This window comes from Dipteris shenzhenensis, chromosome 25, assembly GCF_047967505.1.
Source record: "Dipteris shenzhenensis isolate YYH24624 ecotype China chromosome 25, Dip_SZ_1.0, whole genome shotgun sequence".
NCBI lineage: Eukaryota > Viridiplantae > Streptophyta > Polypodiopsida > Gleicheniales > Dipteridaceae > Dipteris > Dipteris shenzhenensis.
The window spans coordinates 34,061,290-34,081,741 of record NC_141620.1 but is presented as its reverse complement, the minus strand read 5'-3'; the positions used below and the strand labels follow the sequence as shown (position 1 = coordinate 34,081,741).

General features: G+C 43.3%; 1 protein-coding gene across 1 annotated transcript in view; it reads left to right on the top strand.

Moving 5' to 3' along the window:
- The window catches only part of LOC147885784 (uncharacterized), a 123,071-nt gene that overhangs the window by 8,937 nt on the left and 93,682 nt on the right, over window positions 1-20,452 (top strand). Inside the window, exons 5-9 of the mRNA XM_087396069.1 lie at window positions 84-133; window positions 1,036-1,101; window positions 6,094-6,161; window positions 6,746-6,811; window positions 8,726-8,825. Coding sequence (XP_087252195.1) covers window positions 84-133; window positions 1,036-1,101; window positions 6,094-6,161; window positions 6,746-6,811; window positions 8,726-8,825 — 350 coding nt within the window. The remainder of the gene's footprint in view (window positions 1-83; window positions 134-1,035; window positions 1,102-6,093; window positions 6,162-6,745; window positions 6,812-8,725; window positions 8,826-20,452) is intronic.

Sequence of the window (20,452 nt, the reverse complement as noted above, 5' to 3'; positions counted from 1 at the left end):
GTCAGTTTCAAGTAGCTGCTCAGTGTGCTGATTTTTATTGATGATTTGTTTTGCATGTAATCATGTCAAATGGTTTCTTCCAGGGATCAGATTTGCAATGTGCAAAGAACTATCCATTTCCCAGCTGTAGGTGGTGAGTGAAAACTCCTTATGTCTGGGTGATGCTTACAAATATTTCAAACTGTTGTTTCTATGGCTAAATACTGATCCATCCCACTTTCGTCCCATCCCAAGGAGGGGGGGAAAGAAAAAGAGAAATCTCCATCTTTTCTTCCTTTATGCATCCTCTTCTTTCTTTGGTTGGGGGCAAAGTTGCAACATCATTGAGCTGAGTAAGCATATCAAAATTCAAGGGTGTGATATGGTGTAGTTTTTGAAGTCCTTCAAATGCATATCAAGATGTCAAGAGTGATAGAATTTATTTTTCCCGAGCTCTTTGGAAAAAAAAGTATTTGCAATGCTTCGTTCCTGTATAGAAGTGTGCTTCAGACCATGTGCTATATGCTTAGGAAACAAATATTTGGGTTAACTCATAGCTAACAGGTTCTCGTTACCATCCAAGTAGTATTTTGCCAGGACCATTTTACTCTTCTTTGGTGTTTTTCGGGGCGATCATCTCATATGACAGGACATAAGGAATGTTGTTTATAGAAATGCAACCTTTGGAAGGATCTACGTATGTGATCTATATAGCTAACAATTCACAACCTCTTATCAAAGGAAAAGGAAAAGTCCCTATGAATAATTCTATTGGACACCAAAGATTGGCAAATGATGTACTATGGGTAATGATAGAGAAAAATTAGACTTATATTTGATAGAAAGGAATGCATAGTCAGAGACAAACACAAAGGATATCGACTTATTCAGAAAACAGTTAATATATTTAATAATGTAACATAGAAAGAATGCTCCCATAATATAATTTACTAGATTCCAAATGAAGATATTCATGCAATATTATTAAAACATAACAAGTTTAAGCCGTCCTCTTCGTTCTACCACTAATTGTGCAGGTGTTCTGTGATGTTACAGCTTTGGATGTTGGTCCTAGATCGACAAATGAAGTTTTGGAACATCTTGGCACATCACAAGTCAATGGTTAGTATGTGACACATTAATGTTTATGCTCATTCTTCTTTTAAGAACATTTGAATACATGCTCTCCCCTTGGTAGGTCTACTTCTTTTTGTGTGTGTGAGAGATATGGTATGATTCTATTAAAGTCCGCGTGAGACCCTTCAGGATCTATGGGACTGTCGATCACTATTAACTAATAGTGATCTCTCATCCAGTGAAAGAAAACACTAAAGACTTTGTTTGTAGTGAGTACTTTTCCAGCAGATCCTAGAGAGTTCGGCGACCGAGCTGGACACTTGTAAAGGATGATTGTCTGTACAAGCATGGTGTGTAGAAGCTTCCTGGTTTCCCAATTCCACAAATGTTTATTTTGGGAGCTATATAAAGCCTTCAAGCGAGAGAGAGAGAGAGAGAAAGAAAGAAAGTCTCTAAATGTCCACGGGAGACCAACAGCACATAACCAACTAATACATCAGCTTTTGGGAGGGCACATTGCAGCTCCCATAGAGTGCAAAAGCAGCTCAGTTTATTCAGAGTAGCTACATCTAATAAAGCATAAAAGAACATATAGTTGGCCATACAAACCTCCTTTATAATATGTATGTGCATATGGGGGAGGGACTACTGTATTCGATTAATTGGAGTCACTGGTGTAGGGAGGAGGGGCGATTTGGATTTCGAGGAGAGGCTAGGCCACTCCATGCTGGCCATATCTGCAGGACCCCAAGCTAACTAACCCTTGAATTGGGCCAGGGGTCTCAGCCTAGCTCAGGGTTAGTTCGTTGCTATTGGCTAGAGTGCTGAGAGGCTAGGCGGGTGCTAAGAGGCTAGGTGGAGGGGCTGAGAGTGGGCGGAGAGGTAGGCGGGGGGCTAGACGGAGAGGCTAGGCTGAGAGGTAGGTGGAGAGGCTAGGCAGGTAGGCGGAAAGGCTAGGCGGAGGGGCTGGGGGGCTAGGTGGTGAAGGCTGGCGACGGTCTGAGGGCCTACGTGCGACGATGGGCTGAGAGTTTACATACGATGATTAGCTGGGCGACGTCCGCTGACAGAGGGTTGAGCGATGTAGATCAATGGAGGGCTGATCGATGGAGGGCTGGGGGTTGATTGATGGAGAGGCTGGGGGTTGATTGATGATTTGGGGGGGGTGTTGAAATTATCGCCATAATTCATGATGCCCAATTCACAAAATGTGGTCAAATCTGCCCACAAATCTGGGGTTTTTGGTTTTGCCCTGCAATTGTCTGCAAATTTGGGGCTTTCAGGTAAGCTGCCCTCTTTTGGATGCAATTTCCCTGAAAAATTAGGGGCTTTTGGCATTCGGATGCAATTTGGCAGTGTACTAGCTGTTTGGGACTGTTGCAGGCAGTTTTGGACTCTGTTTGAGTGACATTGCAGACATTTACCATTTTTACGGCGTTATTTTGGGCATTTGCAGGACATTTTGGGTGCATTTTGAGCCTGTGAGTGGCTGTGACAGTAGGCTGTCATTGTGGACAGATTTTTTGGCAGATTTGGGTTGTGCATCTGAAATCCCTGGAAGGGATATTTCTTGTCACATTTGCTGTATTTTTTTTTCTTTGGCAGTTATCGACTAGAACAATCCCAATGAAGTGTTTGGCGTCCTCACACATGAGGATAAGTTGGATGGTACCAATTACTCTTTTTGGAGTTTTATGGCGCACAATATTTTAGTTGGCAAATATTTGTGGGATTATGTCATTGGGGATGAGACACGGCCTGAGAATGTGGTTGCACCTTCCACTCCTCCTCAACAAGGTCGAGGAAGGGGTAGAGCACAAGCTCAGGGTGCAGGACAAGTGCTATGTGCAGTAGTTGCTGCAGTGGTGTCTCCCACATAGGAACAGAAAAGGTGGGATTCACGTGATGCACAAGCACTTTCAGTAATTTCTCTTTCTATCAAAAGGTTTATTATTCTGCACATATATATTTGTTGTTTGCATGGAGGAGCTTGGTATTGTTTGCGTGGCTTGTGTGAGGGAGTCCTCCTCCTTCAAGTAGGGATTGACGGCTCGTCGTGGTGGAGGTGGTCTCTAGTGCATTAACTCTACTGTGGATGCTAGAATGGCTTGCCCCTCAGCTTGTTGCTCAGGTGGATCACTTGGAAGTGACTGCTCGGGGTGGAGTAGGCTAGGGGGAAATTCCAGGGATCTGCCAGTTTAATTCAGTTTTATAGTTGGGAGACTCAGGTGGCCATGGGTAAATCCCTATTATTTCTACTGGAGAAACTCCCATGCATCAATCCAAATCCAAACGTTTTAAGAAAAAATCGATTTCTATTTCAGCCGTTGCTACAACTGGTTATAGAGTGATCTTTGAGGGTTATCGTTGTACAGTGTTCGACTTTAGGCATGATAACAACATTGTACTCACCAGAACATGTATCACAGGGCTGCGTAATCTTGATTCTTTCCACAAACAAGAAAGAAAGACTTGATCAAACCTATACCATACAATACTAGTCACACACCTACTTGTTTGTAGATACCAAGTGGATTTGCATCCTTGCTAGCATAGAATGTCTTTGCGATCCAAATCCATCTTGGTCTACTAAGCCAAACCTACCTTTGTGAAGGACCAATGGGATTGCATTTGAAAATTTCCGGAATACATCTTTGTCTTCCATGGCTCAATCTCATAATCGTATCAATTTAACTTTGGTGATAACTTTACTATCTCACCTCACATGTATTTAGCCTTTTGTGCAATAGCCATTTTAAATTGATTTTTTTTTCCACAAAAAATATAGTGAGGTAGTCATTCCAGCCCTTATATTGTCGGATGGGGTGGTTAAACAATATGGTGAAGCCTAGAAAATAAGGCTTCTTCGCTCGCAATGCGAAGTACTTGCTAGCTTGCAAGCCAACAAGTTCCCACATCGAAGCTTTGTTTGGTCGATTGATGATCGAATTGTCTCTAGTGTTTGATGCAAGACGAAGAGACTTGTGCACACTTGAGCCTCAGGATTTGGAATTTGATGGTGAGCGTATTGGCCTATTCTCGTGAGACTCGTCCAATGGCAAAAGCTAAAGGCGCGCCTACCCACCCCTTTTTTTGTTTTTGTCGGTTAAGTGATGCGCGCAAGCGAAAATGCATAAGTTATATAGAGTATTATAGTTGTTATAGGTAGGATGGTACCAATAGGTGAGCTCAAACCAGTATTCTAACTTGGCCTACTTGGTCTTTTGACTTTTCATATCTTATCGGTTTTGGAATTTCTTAAGGGGTAAAAGCCAAATAGTGACAAAAGAAAATATGTCCTCTTTACCCATGACTAGCTAGGTTTCCACTGTAGCCTCCATAAACAAGGCTAGAATCATCACATGTCCACAAGTTATTCATGCCTCTATCCCCTTAAGGAGTTTTACTAATGAAGCAGAGCACTCATCCTTAAATGGTAATCTTTTTAGATTTGACAAGTTAATCATTTCAAATTTACTATCTTTTTATTTCAGAAGTATATTGATACTCACAAAGGTATCTGGAAGTCTTATATGCATTAATCTTGTCAGCAAAGCTGCCACGAATTTCATTTTCTTTTGGGCCAACCTATGTGAAAATGAGTTCACATAGGATGTGTACCAATAGAAAAGTTTCTTTGGAAGTATATAGTTATATAATTATTCGTTGAAGATATAAAAAAGGAAATAAAAATATCAGTATACCACAATAATTCAAATTTGCATCAAATAATATACTTCCAAATAATCTACAAGTATTTGAATATTCAACAAATCGAGTCCTAAAAATTCATATCATAAACCATGATAAGACTTATCTCAAGAATACTCAATTTGTCATAAGACTTATTTACTGCCAAGTCATTTTATACAGTTCTATGAAACAAAATGCCTTGGATCTATGTAGATGATCATGTGAGAATCCTACCCCATTTTGTATCAGTATCCCACAATTGAAATCTAGAATCTTAAGGAAATCAACTTACTTTTCTTTGAAGTATCTCCTTGGTTTTCGTAGGGATATACACCAGTCTTAAATGGTACATCTGCGTATAGATAGCTGAATGCTTGTCCTTCTAAGAAATTTCCCATGTAAATAGTGTCTACAAGTATTCTCACATCATAAGGATTGTCTAAAAGACAAGTCTTGTTAAGATAACTAACTTTTCATACATACCTACAAGTGCCAACCATTACAACATAAACATTTTTTCCATTCATTCCAAACTTGAATGAAATTCAATTTGATGGTTTCATACCAAAATCATATTCACCTATTTTCTAATTGAGTGATTCATTTAGCTTCACCCACATCAAGAATTTATAAGTTGTTTTCGTTTTTACTTTTCTAATTTACTCTTTATTTGTTTTAAGTCACCTACAAAATCTCTTCTTTCCTTTGCTCTTTCGCTTGTTTATAAAAATATTAATTTGTAAGACTAGATATATTCTAGTTTTATGAGGGTATATATTCTATAATGTGAGCGGTTTGTTGCTCCTTCTTTTGATGCATAGTTTGAACTTGAAAGTGTAGGTTACTTTTTGAGTTCTTATTTTGAATAGAGCACTTCAGTTCATTATTTTTTGGGTTCTTATTTTGAATGATGTGTAAGTATATTTTCTTCTAGTAAGACATTGAAATTGATTTAAGGCCTCCGGTGCTGCTATCTTTGCTACATCACATTGACCTTTAACTTTTTAGGGATTATACTTTTGAATTCTGAAGTAATTGCATTGTGATAGTATTTTTTCTAGTGTATATGCCATTTTAGATGTCCTTTTTTACGCTAAGTCAAGATTGATGACGGCCCTATTTATCATTGGTTTCCGTTATAAATGCTCTTTGCCTTTTTGTTTTAATTACTTTGTATTACCACGCTAGAATATAACCAACATAAATATGCATGAATAATGCTATGAAGACTTACAATGCATATTAAATTTTTGTTAAAATGATACGACTTTACTTGCAAACAAATATGACATTCGTTTTTTCTTTTTGGTATTCATTATAATAGCTACAATTGACACTTTTCAGATGGTGTGAGCAATGAAGTCTTGGAGTTGCCAGCTGTGGAATTCTCCTCTCTACCGCAAATTGTAAAGGTTGGATCTCTTCGATGATTTCTTTTTTAAACTAAAAGGGGTAGGCAAAATGGTTCCTCTTAGTGCTTGGTAACCTTGCATTTTTGAGCATTTTTTAGGATTTCGAGGTTTTTTGAGCATTTGTTAGAATTTCAAGGTTCAAATGCTTATATGTAAACATACCCCAAGAAGGGGAAAAATGGAAAATTGCAAGGGCACTAATTTTTCTTGGAAAATGGGAAAAGAGACAAATGGATTTGGATTAAGCATAGGGTAAATGTGGTTTAATGTAATAGTGAGTTGTAGCTTGTGCAAAAGTGGTCCTGGCATGTATACTACTAGCTTGGCAAAACATGTGCTACATGTGATGCTTAAGAAGGAGGACTTCAATGCTATTATTTCTTGAAGGGTGCTTTATTTTTCGTTTGTTGTCTCTTGGGGACAGCTTAATGACTTTTGAAGCCTAGTCTTGTGAGATACAAACTAATGAGCTTATAATTGCTGCTTAGTAAATACCTAGCCTTTTTCCTTGATCTTTGGTTTCTCTCTCTCTCTCTCTCTCTCTCTCTCTCTCTCTCTCTCAGGTTTTTGGTGGTTTTCTGCAGATCCTTACAGAGGCTTCAGCCTCATTTTTGGATCGGGATGGAATAGCTTCACTTATTGTCAAAGATGTAAGCACCATTCATTGTTGTTTTACTCTTTTTAATGGTGGTTGTTAATTCATATTTCCTATTGTTGAGAATTAGAGTAGGAACTACTTACTACTCGGGTTAACACTTGGATTTGATATGCCTTCACAAAGGGGGGGCTTCTGTTTGTTTGTAATGACTATTTTCGGAGCGGAATTGAATACGAATGGTTTTGACAGGATGGGATAGTGACGCCTGGCATACAATTTAGCTTGAACTTTTTTTTTTTCCGGAAACAATTGAATCAAATGCTATGAACTGACAAACTTGGCTTATATCCTTCATATGTCTTAAATGGAGTGAGAGTCATTCAGCCTTGGTAAGGCATCTCTTGGTGATACATGTGGCCGTACTGAAGCCTCAAGCCAGGCCATTAAAGACAATGCAACTCCCCACGCTTTCATTGCAGACATTTGACTTGTATTATATTTCTTCCCTTTGTCAGTTGTAAATTTATCAGCTCACAACCGCTTTGAGTGAGTGCTTTAAACTTTGAAAGCATGGCAAGACCAAGAAAGAGAATTTTCTGAAGTGAGAAAAGTAATCAAGTTAAAGTTTAAAGATAGAGAGTTTTTTCAGAGATTGGAGTCGAGTTTTTTCAGAGATTGGAGTCAATCATGGGTCTCCAAACATCATCGTGCACAAGCTGCAATGTTTTCTTGGTTATTACTGAAGCATTTCTACTTTTCCTTGGCTCTTATTGAACCATTTATGTTAAAAAGCATATGGTACAGCTTTCCCTCAAGTCTAAACTGGTCTGTTCTATTCTAGCAACCATAGGCTCAACACCAAGCTTATATAGTTTTTGATCATATGATCCAGTAGCTACGTCTGTATATAGCCCTTTTGGGGGTCTTTGATTCTTCCCTTATTTCTAATCCTGAGACACAATTAGCATGTGCTCTGCATAGAGGGATGGAAGGAGCTGAGATCACTATTGTTATTTTTAATTCAGGAATGAGCAAAACAAATGAGAACAGCTTATACATGCGATACCATCAGGAACAATTACCCTGTATTTTGTGGGCAGGTTTGATGTTCTTTATTCACCCTCTTTCTATTGAGTCATGTGCCTGTCAGCAATGATGTCCCATGCAGAGAGCCTTTCTGAATGAGGCATTACAATCACATGCAAGACATGTTATCCCAGTGGAAGTTGGGTGTAAGTTTACCATGCACTTGGGATTTCTTTGTCATTAAAACTGCTCGAAGCCAAGTCTCACTCCCCACTCAACTCTCACCATGGCAGCTAGGGCTGTGGGCAAATGGGCCATATATAGGGATGGATGAGTCAATCATCCAGGACAGAGAAACCCACACCCCCCCTCCCCCCAAAAGGGATACATAGCCTATGCGACATCAGTGGCACAACGTCCCAAAAGGTTTCCCAAAAGAATTGCAAATGAGAAGAAAAACCATGGCATACAATGCGCACAGTCCAAAAAGAGAACATAATGTTTGAGTTGAAAAAGAGATATAGAAGTCTGGCTAGCATTCATTCAGTGGGAAGCAGCATTTTGTGACTTCTACTTAATATACTTGTATTATTGCTCCTTTATTAGAGTGCTTCTTGGGTGCAATATATATTTTTCTCAGGTTGGTTTTGTAAATCTTTGTGACTTGCTAGACCACCCGAGGCTGGAGTTTTGTAATGCAGGTGTTTTGCATCTTGCTATTGTTTTGAAACGAAAGAGAAAGTTGATTTTTTCGGATTCTGGTTGCTGTATTTGACAGTGTTGTCATGTGCTTCACATTTTTGAATTTGGGTGTGCCGGGCATTAATAATTTGTGCAGTTCTATATTTTTGTACGGATTTAAAAACACAGGATCACTGCTTTTAATCTTTATATTGTTTTGTTTTTTTCCCCTTTGGTTCTGGGGGTTGGGGATTTTCAGGCAAGCTTCTTGCGCAAGCTCATGGAATTGTTCACAGTTTGGGAGGACCTAGAGAACATTGAAGGATTGCATATGCTGTACAAGATTGTGAAAGCCATTAGTAAGCTCTCTCGCTGTGCGCGCGCGTGCTTGTGTGTGAGAGAGAGAGAGAGAGAGAGAGAGAGAGAGAGAGAGATTAATGGCGGCAGGAGGCCTCATGGGTCTATGAGACAAAGCGCACACAAAAAGGATAAACACCAAAATCAGTTATAGAATGAGAGTCTCTTGGAAGTCCCCAAGGGCCAAGGTTATTATAGATTAGCTACGACCTACTACGAAAAGTTATCAGCCTGCATTACATCAGTATAAGACTGAGAGTCCTTGGGTTTGGATTTGAAGTCTTTGATAAGTGCTTTTCCATCTCTATAGACAGCCCATTTTCCTTCCTTGCAAACGCCCTTCACTTTGTTCGATTCTATGGCTTTCATCTAGAGTTGAGTCGGGGGGAGCTTCTCTGAGATCCATATCTTAGTGCCTCTCAGCTTCTTGGTTTGTGTGAGAATCTTGCTTCTTGCCCTCCTATTATTGAGAACCACTTTGGCTTGTGTCCCAACTTGGGCAGCACATGCCCACTCAATCTGAGGGGTTGCTGCTATGATGTTATCAATCTTTGCTGCTAGGCTCCCTTCATGCCAACCTTCAGGTAGTCCTCCAATGCGTAGACACCGGGCATTAGCAGCCCTCTTTTCCTGCTCTTGTACTTCTCCATGTACTTCACTTTTATTGATTTTATTGTCCATTGTTGCTGAAATTTCCTCCTTTATCGATTTGACCTGATTGATAACCATGTCCTGGACTTTGGTCACCAACTGTGGTGCAGGCATTGCTTCACTATGTATCTGCAATACCTCCTATATGATTTCTTTCTTGCCATTGCTCTCCATCTCCTTTACTTTCTTCGTGAGGGCTGCAACCATGAGTCTGAGCTCTCTTATTTGTTGTTGTAAGTAGTAAATCTGCTCAAAATGAAGTTGGAATATCCATACCCGCTGTCCATTGCAGAGGGGCAAGCTTTGTCTTGCACCTATCCTGTGTCCAGGCGCCCAAGGGTGTAGGAATGGCTTCCAATCAAGGGGAAAAGAGAGAGAAAGTGAGGATAAAGATTCTGAGAGCTGAAAAGAGAAGGAAGAGCAAGGCTCACAGAAAAGAAGCCAGAAACCAGTCAAAGAAAGGCTAAACATCTGCAATAGGATCTCTGGAGGTGCAGAACAGTCCGTACAATTAGGAAAACACGCTTTACCAACCGGAAAGCAAAAAATGGATCGAATGCAAGAGGAATAGCCGTACAATCTGCTTGGGAAAGCATGCAACAGCTAGCATGATCAGATTGGTCCGCACCACAGCAATTAATGCTTCGGTACAGCTGTACAGAAGCCTTGGAAAATGAACCTTAGAGACAAAGGTGAAGGCAAACGACCTTGGGATGCATGAAAAAGAGGGCAACAAGAAGAAAACGGCAAATCTGTACGTTTTTTACTTGGAAGGAGGGGAAGGGATAAGGGATAGATAGGCTTGCATGAGGGATTTCCACGTGGCTCCTCATTAAAGTCTAACCCCCAAAACCAATGACAACATTGGTTTGCTCCCACATTAAAGCTCTAACCCTCTCCAACCAATGATACATTGGTTTTCCTTGGGCCCAACTTTTAGACCCCTCTTAGCCTTGCCTTGACCCATCACTTTTTTTTTCCAGAGAAGCCTTGACCCAGCACTTGGGCCTAGTGGGTGCTCTAGAAATCGAGGTAGGCACTTCTAGGAAGTTGACGCTTCCTCTAGGCCAATCCTCGCGGCCAGTAGGGAATTTTAGGAAGTAAACACCTCTTCTAGGCCAATCCCTCGCGGCCAAAATATCCACGGGAGTAGCCACTGGTTTAGATGCACACGAAATTCACATCCTCGTAATAGACGCAGATTTGGAATATCTTTGCAGCCCATTGCAGAGCTACCATGGTGCCGGGTTTCGGTTACTGAGTCTCAGCCTCTCATTTTTTTTCAGCTCCAGTCTTGTGTTTTTTGAAATATTTTTGAGATATACAGCTTAGCATACCATATCCCAGCAAGGGCCTTAGCACGCCCTTTGCTTCAGCCCTCTATGGCTTGTATGAGTTTCTTTCCATGTTGTACTTTGTCCCATAGGCCCGAGAGGCCTCCCGAGAACGCCAATCTCAATCTCTCTCTCTCACACACACACACACACACACACACACACACACACACAAAGAAGCAAAAAGACTCCCTGCAGTCAAAACAAAAGGTTTAACGTTCTGCAGGAGCCTCGCGGGCCTATGGGACAAAGTGCGCAAAAATAGTAGACTCATACAAGCCTTAGTGGGCTGGAGCAAAGGGCACGCGAGGACCCTTTGCTGAGTACTAATCTATGCTAACAAAATCATAACCATAATCAGATCCAATCAATCATAAGCTGAATCAAGTCGATCTCGGAGTTGGGACTCAGAAATCGAAGCCCGGCACAGCGATGGCTCTCTGGTGAGCTATGAAAGTATCTCTTATCTGCCTCTGTAGAGCCGTCTCGCGTTGGGGGGGGGGGCGCGGTCTCCTCGATCTCTGAACTCTGTGGGCTATGTCCAGGGTGACCCCTCGTCTCTGTCGGTCCCCTCTGAGGAAAGTTGTGATGGGTCGGACCTCAATAGAATGTGCCCTCGGCACTCTTTGTCTCGCGTGTGATCTCTGCGTCCCTCTCTCAGTGCTGCCCTCATATCAGCTAGCTCCTCCTCCTCTACTCCACACTGTCCTGGAGTTGACTCATATGTATAGAAGTCTATGGCGCGTTGTTGTGCCCGGTTAGCCTCCATGTCTTGTGGTCTAGCTGCCTCTTGTTGCTTTTTGATTTGCCGCAGGAGTGTCTCCCTGTGTCCGCGCATCTCCATCAAATAGGTCCTCAAACAGACCTGGACATGGAAATGGATCAGTTGTGATAGTGGACCGAAGCCACTCCCCTCCAGGTAGAGACAGTGGTAGCGTCCTTGTATCTCATAATGTGCTGGGCATACAGAGAAAATGCTCATGTTTCTCAACCGCCCCGAGGGTGCATAGCATGTGAATCCTTTGTTCTCTGGGTATACCTACACGCGCACGTCCGCGCATGCACAGAGAGAGAGAGAGAGAGAGAGAGAGAGAGAGAGAGAGAGATTTTGTATTAAAGTCTGCTTGGACCCTTTATGAGCTATGGGGAATGGGGACTGGCGACCACCTTTATATTTAGTGAAAGTCAAACATTATAAACTTGCTATGTTGTGTTTTTAGAGGATGAGTTTGGGCATGTTCCTGGACTCATCTAGATATATATTGTGAGTACTTGTTGAGCTAGCTTGTGTGCTAGTCATAGTACTTGGTTGGAGCGTTCCAAGACTTCTTTTAAGTAGCTTAATAGCTTTTTGGTTGGCTGCTTCGACAGATTTTTCAGGATGTCTCTGCAGTCCCCATAGTTTTCTCTGATGTGTTCATAGGCTCTAGATCTTAGGAGTACATGCTGCTCATTTTCTACCTCTCATGTGGGGCAGATTTTGCAGATTCTTTCCTCTTGGACGCTTGGTTTTGCCCACCTGCCCCTCTCTACCTCTAGATCATGTGATCTGATTCTCATTTGGCAGGTTAGATGCCTTTTAAACATTGATATGTGTTCTCAGAGGTTTGTTTGCATTCTATATCTGTCCATCAAATTAATTTCCCGTTTGTCAAATTGCACTTACGCCTCCACGTCACTAAATCTCAGACTTCACGTGCATCTTTTGGTATATCAATAGCCGTTAATTCCATCATTTCATTCCCTCTTTGTGCCATCCAATGAATTGTGTAGCTTCCAGTGCCTTGTGAGGTATCCTGCTGGCATCCATCTTCTCAAGCTTGGTGAGGTAGGCCATGTATTGGCATAATGCTTCCCTTCAAGAGATATCATACCAGCATCAGCTAGAAGGATGGGGTAGGGTGGCTGCACCTTAACCCCTAGCTCTCCTACAAGAAAGCGTTTATGTAAAGTTTTTATTCTTTTCCTATAAGTTCTAGAGAGTCAAGGTTGGTGAGGTAGGCCATGTATTGGCATAATGCTTCCCTTCAAGAGATATCATAGCAGCATCAGTCAAAAGGATGGGGTAGGGTGGCTGTACCTTAACCCCTAGCTCTCCTACAAGAAAGCGTGTATGTAAAGTTTTTATTATTTTCCTATAAGCTCTAGAGAGTCAAGGTGCTCAGGGTGAGCACCCATAAAGGATTATTGTTTGCACAAGCATAATAAATAGAAACTTTTTTGTTTCCCAATTTTTTAGGCGTGCCTTTCTGCACTTATTTTGGAAGCTGTACAAAGCTTTCAAACCGATGAGAATTCTTCTTTTCATGCATGTATTCCAATTGTATTTATTTGCAAATTCCAGCCCTAAATTTGTATGTGGTGATTGAGTCTACAGGCTCCCCTTCGAAAGTGAAATCCATGTGTAATTTTGAGTCCCAATCACCATTACTTTTGTAAGTGTTCTTGGGTGAGTTTTTAGAGCATGAGTTTGGGCATGTTCCTGGATTTATCTAGATATATGCTTTTGTCGTATTAGTAGACATGCGAATTTCACCTTGTGAAGTTTTCGTCTATGTTGCGGCCTGTCGGTATTGCGATAATTCTTTCTATCTTAAGTGGTGCATTGCCCTATTAGCTAGATTTAGATGCTCGTCTTGGAGAGACTAAAATGAAATTGTTTGGAGTTGTAGCTTGAATGAAGAGATTTTGGACTACATTTTGATTAGCCTTCTCCTTTAGTGCTAGCCTTAGTCATGGTTGAGTCTGTCCTTCACCTTTGGAGCGTTGACAGAAACTCAGTACGAAGATTTTGTATAAAAGGATGCTCAAGTATGTGTGGGTGTATGGATTTGTATGTATGAGCGCGTATGTTTATACTATGGTCTACACCCACTGTTGGGAGCTGATGACGTCAGTGGGAATGGTGTTTATGGTTTTCAACCTTATGAGTGACTATCTTGAGATTGAAACTGCACGATGTTGCATTTTTTGAGGGTGAGTTTGGGCATGTTCTTGGATTCATCTAGATATATATTACTTTTGTCTTGGCTATGTTGACTTGCATACCTGAGTGTCTGCAGAAATTTCCCAATGCATCCAAGTGTGCTTGCATGTCCTTGCTTTTGCTGAATAAGGCTACATCATCCGCGTAAATAAGTGATAGTAGGGCATATCGTACAATCTGGATTGCTTCTCTGCTGTTCATCCAATGTTCTAGTTCATGGATAAGGAGCACAAAAAGCGTTGGTGTAAGGGGGCAGCCTCATATGTTGCTACTTATGACAACTTTTGTTATGGAGCATGATCCATCTACAATTCAGCTATACTCTCTCGTGTAATAGAAGTGTAGCCTTTTTGAGTTTTCAAGGAACTTGGAGCATTTCTAGTCTTTTCCATAGCTTCTTACGTGGAATTGTGCCAAAGGCTTTCTTGAAGTCTAGAAAGCAACAATAGACGACATGCTTGGCTCCCTTTGATGCACAGCCCGTATGGCGACCAAATGTTCCATTGTACAGTGCTTGCGGCGGAACCTTGCTTTGCGTCTTCGCCCATTTGCTTATTTTTTGCAAAATGATATTGCCATGCAACTTGGCCATTAGGCTGCTCACCATGATAGCGCATTAGTTTTTCACTGTTCTGTTGTCTTGTTCCTTGTGGATCGGCACACCTTACAAAGTTGTTTAATCCTTCAGAGCCATATTCATAAGCTTGGTGAGCATTTTCTTTGTCTTCTCTCATCCCCATGTGCCACTAGTCCTTGTGTGTTTGGAGCCTTCCCATTTGCTAGCTTTTTCATACCTCGCCAGAAGAGGCATTGTGTGACTTTGGCAATGAGAATATCAGAGGTATTCTGACAAGCAAGAAGCTCCTAAAGATTTCCCGACTACCGGGAAGGAGGCATGGGACGAAGCTTTGGCAGAAGAGATACTAGATTCTTATGATGCTGATCATGGAAACCCTATGGCTTGATTATGGTGAGGCGGGAAACCAGAGGGCTTGACAATAGTTGCATTGTCTTCTTCCGTTCTGATGTCGTTTGTTGCTTCGATAGAAACTTCACGATGACTCTCTCTTCCCCATCTCTTTTGTGGAGGTCTTTGAGAAACTGTATCATCTCTTCCCATGATGCTTCCACATGTAATTTTTTTAAAAACTTTTGGGGATTTTGTTTCAGCTACTCTAAACTCTCAAGCTGTTTGCTCTTGAGAAATAATCTTTTTTTGTTCCTCACCACCTATTTGTATGCCCAAGCTTGTCCTCTTTCTCTGCTGTGTTTGCTGGTTTCCAAGCCCTATTTGTGTTTTTACGTTCCTGGTCATACCAGTGGAGGCAGGGCATTCCTATGCGCCTCCCCTTGCTTTTGGCAACACACTTTTGGGCTGTTACCTGCAGTATTTCTGTTATGCATTTATTCATTGCGTGACAAGTAGAAGGCATTTGACTTGGTGATATTGCTGCTTCTAGTTCCTTCTCATAAATATGAGTCTTATCGTAGTCCATTCACAGCCTGGGGTACGCAATAATTTTCTGTTTTTCTGCAGCAGTTTTAGTCCCTATGAGGCCTAGAGGCATTGCTTTGTGGTCAGAATCAAGTCAATCTTAAGATATTCAAGTATGTGTTGTATAGTCGGGCTTACGATCACGTGGTCAATTGCACTTGCATGTGTAATCTTCTGTGTTTGGCTGAAGGAAAGGGCTCGCTAAGGCCCTTGATGAGCGCTACGCTAAGCTAATAATCTCTAAATCTCAAAAACTCAGACAAGCAAAGCTAGTGCTCCAAATACATATTTGGGGGCCATGGTGGCTCTCCGACGAGACGCGAAGATGTCACTTATAGTGCGCTTGTTGAGCCATCTCTCGTCTTGGCAAGGGGTGTGGTCTCCGTGATGTCTGTATTTGGTGGGCCATAACTAGAGAGTTACACCTTGACTCGGGCTGTCTCCTCTGAGTGAAGGATTGTTGGATCTCTATCATTTGTTTTCTAATCATCCTTTGTGTCGTTGGCTGCACCGCTTTGTGCCGTCCCTTCCCGCTGATCCATGTTGCCTTAATGTCAGCTATCTCCTACTTCTCTACCCCTATATATCTTGTGGCTGACTCTAAGGCATAGAGGTCGGTGACGCGTTGTTGTGTTCGATTTGTCTCCTATGATATTGTCACCTTACAAGCAGTTCTAGCTTGAATGAAGAGATTTTGGACTACCTTTTGATTAGCATTCTCCTTTAGTGCTAGCCTTCGTCATGGCTGAGTGTGCCCTTCACCTCCGAAGTGCCGACAGAAACTCAGTACGAAGACTTTGTATAAATGGATGCTCAAGTATGTGTGGGTGTGTGGATTTGTATGTGTGAGAGCATATTTTTATACTATGGTCTACACCCACTGTTGGGCGCTGATGACCTCGGTGGGGATGTCATAGTAGCTAGTCCCTGCTACGCATGACGGAGTTTATGGTTTTCAACCTTGTGAGTGACTATCATGAGATTGAAACTGCACTGTGTTGTGTTTTTAGAGGATGAGTTTGGGAATGTTCCTGGATTCATCTAGGTATATTGTCACCTCCTGCTGGTTGCTACTATAGTAGGGTCTCTCTATGTCGCTGCATCTCCATCAAAAAGAGGACAACGTAGACTTGGTCATGGAAGTGAATGAGTTAGAAGAGTGGCCCGAACCCGTGTCCCTCCTAAAAGAAACAATGGCACCATCCTCGGATCCTAGGGCTAGTGCGTGGGAAGTGCTCGTGTCTCCACCTTAGCCAATGTGCATGTGGCTCCCCTGCCTTGATCCTCAGCTGAGGGGACGAGACCCGCATTTGTCCGTTGGCAATCCTTAGTGCATGTGAGACCTGTCTATCTTCAAATATTGGAGCTTGGTAATCACTCCATCCTATGATACTCTTAGGAAATGATCGTGGTAGAACTGGATCTTGGTGGGGAACTGTTGGTGCCCAACCCAAGTCCGCAATATATAGAGCTGGAGGGACGGGGTATCCTATCTGTACTGAAAGTGGGAGAGGCAATCCATTTGATTACCCTGATTGTCAAGCCATGTGGACATGCACACGTACCAAGTTGTGCTAACCCACACTTGGCTAGTAGACCGGATGACTCTAATGCTAACCGTGGTAGCCTCCATCTAGGCAAGGCCCATACCCTGTGAAGATATGTCACTGTTTGGAAGATGGCATCAATGTGCGTGTGTGCGTGTGTGTGTGAGAGAGAGAGAGAGAGAGAGAGAGAGAGAGAGAGAGAGAGAGAGGTTTGACGAGCGCCACTGTAACCCTGTGGTCCGCTGCACCCTAGGTCTATTTTCACCCTAGGTCTAAAAATAGAGAAGATGTTAGTGAGTGTGATCTGTGCGTCTGTCCTCTGTCGGGTGTGCCGCGTCTCGGTCTCAGTGTCTCTGCCTCTCCTGCTAACCACGGCCAGGGTAGCAACTTGCTCTGCGTCGAAGAAAACTGTGAATATACTCTAGGATGGGCTAGGCGCGATCTCGGAGCACCTCAGTGAATGAGGATAAGAGCACCACATCATTAGCGTACAAAAGAAGTAACCGGCAAGAGAGCAATCAACTCCTCCTAGTGTCCTCATAAAAAAATCAAGCTAGTCTATGTAGAGGCCAAACAAGGTCGGTGAGAGTAGACAACCTTGTTTGACCCCAATGGTGCTCAAGATCTCATCTGTCCATCCACCCCTCGTTCGAACCCTTCCAAAAACCCCCTCGTAAGTGCAATAATAGCCCAAACTATCTCCGGCCCATATCCCAGCTCGTGTAACCGCCTGATGAGGCATGTTCGAGGTATTGTATCAAAGGCTTTGCGAAAATCCACAAAGCAAAAATATACCCTTTGTCTCTGTGTCCTGGCCTCCCTTGTGAGACTCCTAAGTGTTGGGATGTGATCCATGGTCTCGTGGTCACTTCAAAAGCTTGGCTGTCCATTTGCTCTGAGTCCCTGCATCTCTGCATAGCGACTGACCTCTATATCTAGCATTGAAGCATATATCTTGGACATGACATGCCCTATCATAATGATCATGTAGTTACTTGGATACTTGGGATCCCATGCCCTGTGGATAGGTGTGATAGTGTTGAGGGTCCAAGTGCGTGGGAAACTGAGACAAACTGCTTCATTAAATAGCTTTGCAAGGATAGGGGCTAGGATATCAATCCCGTATGCAACAAACTCGATACATAATTCCTCATGATCCTTCGCTCGGCCATTATGAAGCTTCATGACCACTTCTTTGATGCCCCCCTTAGTGAAAAGAGTGCAAGAGATAGGTCTTGGTATGTGCGAGAGATTAGGTGTGGGCTCGTCAGGGAGGCTGAAGCAAAGGGCTCACTAAGGCCCTTGCTGAGTACTAAGTGCTAAAATGCAAATGTGCAAAAAGCTAGTACAAAATGTAGTAGGAAAAAAACAGGAGCAGTCAACTGCTAAGAACTAGAGCTCCAAGTACATGTGGAGACTATATATAACCCGGCTCCTTGGTGGTCCTCTGATGTGATGCAAAGAGCTCACGTATCTGTGTCAGTCGGGTTGTCTCTTGCGGTGGCGGGGGGCGCGCTCTCCTGGATCTCTGTGTCCGATGGGCTAGATTGAGAGTAATGCCTTGTCTCTCGCGGTCTCCTCTGAGGAGGCTGAGATAGGTCGAGCCTTAATCGTGCGTGCTCTGGTCGTCCCACGTGTCATGTGTGGTCTCCGTATCTCTTGTCCAACCACATCGTGGTGATGGGCCTCACTGCTGATCTATAGTGCTCTTATCTCCTCGAGCTCCTCCCCCACGATCTTGTCTGGTGTCGACTCAGATGCATAAAAATCAGTGACGCGAGTCTGTGCGCGGTCTAGCTCGATGTCCCGAGGCATCGACTCTAGTTGATCTTTGGCTTGTCGCACGAGGGAATCTCTGTGTCTCGCATCTCAATCAGATAGAGTCCAATCCAAACCTGGTTGGGGAAATGTATCAGTAGAGTAAGTGGTCCGAAATCGAGCCCCTCCTAAAAGAGAGTGGTATCGCCCACAAATCTCATAGTAGGCCGGACAAACATAGAGAAAATGCTCCTTTGTCTCGACCTCCCCCATCGTGCATAGTTTGCAGACCCGCTGCTCTCTAGGTATGCCGGTCGCTCTCCCAGCCTCAATCCGTAGCTGGTGGGATGAGAATCGTATCTGTCCGATAGCAATCCGCAAGGCGTGTGAGACTCTCCTATCCTCGAGGTGATGGGGCCTGATGATGAGACCATGCTCTGATATCCTTAGAAAGTGGTCATGATAGAACTGGGTCTTGGTGGGGAACTCTTGACCCCCCCTCCTCCTCAAGCCCGAGAAGTGTGAAGTTGGAGGAGGTCTAACCGTATGATACGGTTAATCTCATCATGTGGAAGTAGCTCTGGTGGTGCATCCATGCTGTACTGAAAGGAGGGGAGCCTATCCATGTGGATACCATGTCTATCAAACCAAGTGGACACTCGCACATACCATGCTATATCAAAGCCTCTCTTTGTCAGGCGTCGGGATGACTCCAATGCCAGTCTCGGTAATCTCCACTGAGGTAGGGCCCAAACTATGTGGAGAAACGTCACGGTCCAGAAGAGGGCGTCCACCTAGAGAGGTGTCATGGCGAACTTTGCTTGCATGATCTTGTGAGGGATTGAAGGCTTACTCCGAATCAGCCTAGACCCCATGATAACCTGTAGCCTCTCCAATCCCTTCCAGTCAGTACCTGAAAGGTCACTCCCCCAAAAAGGTGGTGCATACGTGGTAGTCGGTATCACGAGAGTGTCAAAAAGCAAGCCTTTCGTTGGTTGATCCTAGAAATGTGCTTAGAAATACTCTCTCTCTAGTCGGGCCATGGCTCCCTTCCCTCGTGTGAGTCGTGCTCTCGCGGCATGGGTTATCGTGAACCCTGGTCTCGTGAATACTGCCCCTAGGTACGTGTAGGACTGCACTATCTCCACCGGTAAGTGAAACTATGTCGACGTCGATGTTGATGTAGCACTGCTTGGGATGTGTTGAAGATGATAACCTTGAGGTGGGAATATGTGACATACTACATGGTTGAACAACTGCGCTAGAACTAGGGCCAAGACCTCCTGTCCATGTGCAAAATGCTCTGTACATAGCCCCTCATGGTCTGGTGCTCTTCGGTTGTGCATATGAAGGAGGGCATTCCTTACGTTCTACGTAGTGAACAAGTGACAAGTAATGGGTCTAGGTATAGAGGACATATCTGGTGGCATCTGCCCTGGGATATTGTATAAAAAGAATGCATATCTGTGCCAAATCTTTGGGTCCCTCTGATAGGAGTCCCTAGCCGATAGTTGGGTCTCCCCCTTGAAAGGATCCGACCACCTCATCAATCGTGCGAGTGAGAAAAGTCCGCTTCTTACGTCGTGTCATCCTACGTGAGATGCGATGCGCCTCAGATGAGGTCAGGTGTCCCAGGGACTGCTCTCTCGCGCGCGCGAGAGAGAGAGAGAGAGAGAGAGAGAGAGAGAGAGAGAGAGAGAGAGAGAGAGAGAGAGAGAGAGAGAGATGAAGAAGAAGAAGAAGAAGAATGTATTACCGTCCTTTGGGGGCCGAAATACCGACCCATGGGACCCATAAAAGTCACGATACAAGTGTCTCCTTCCTTTTATGGAAGGGGGGGAGAACAATTATTTTGAAA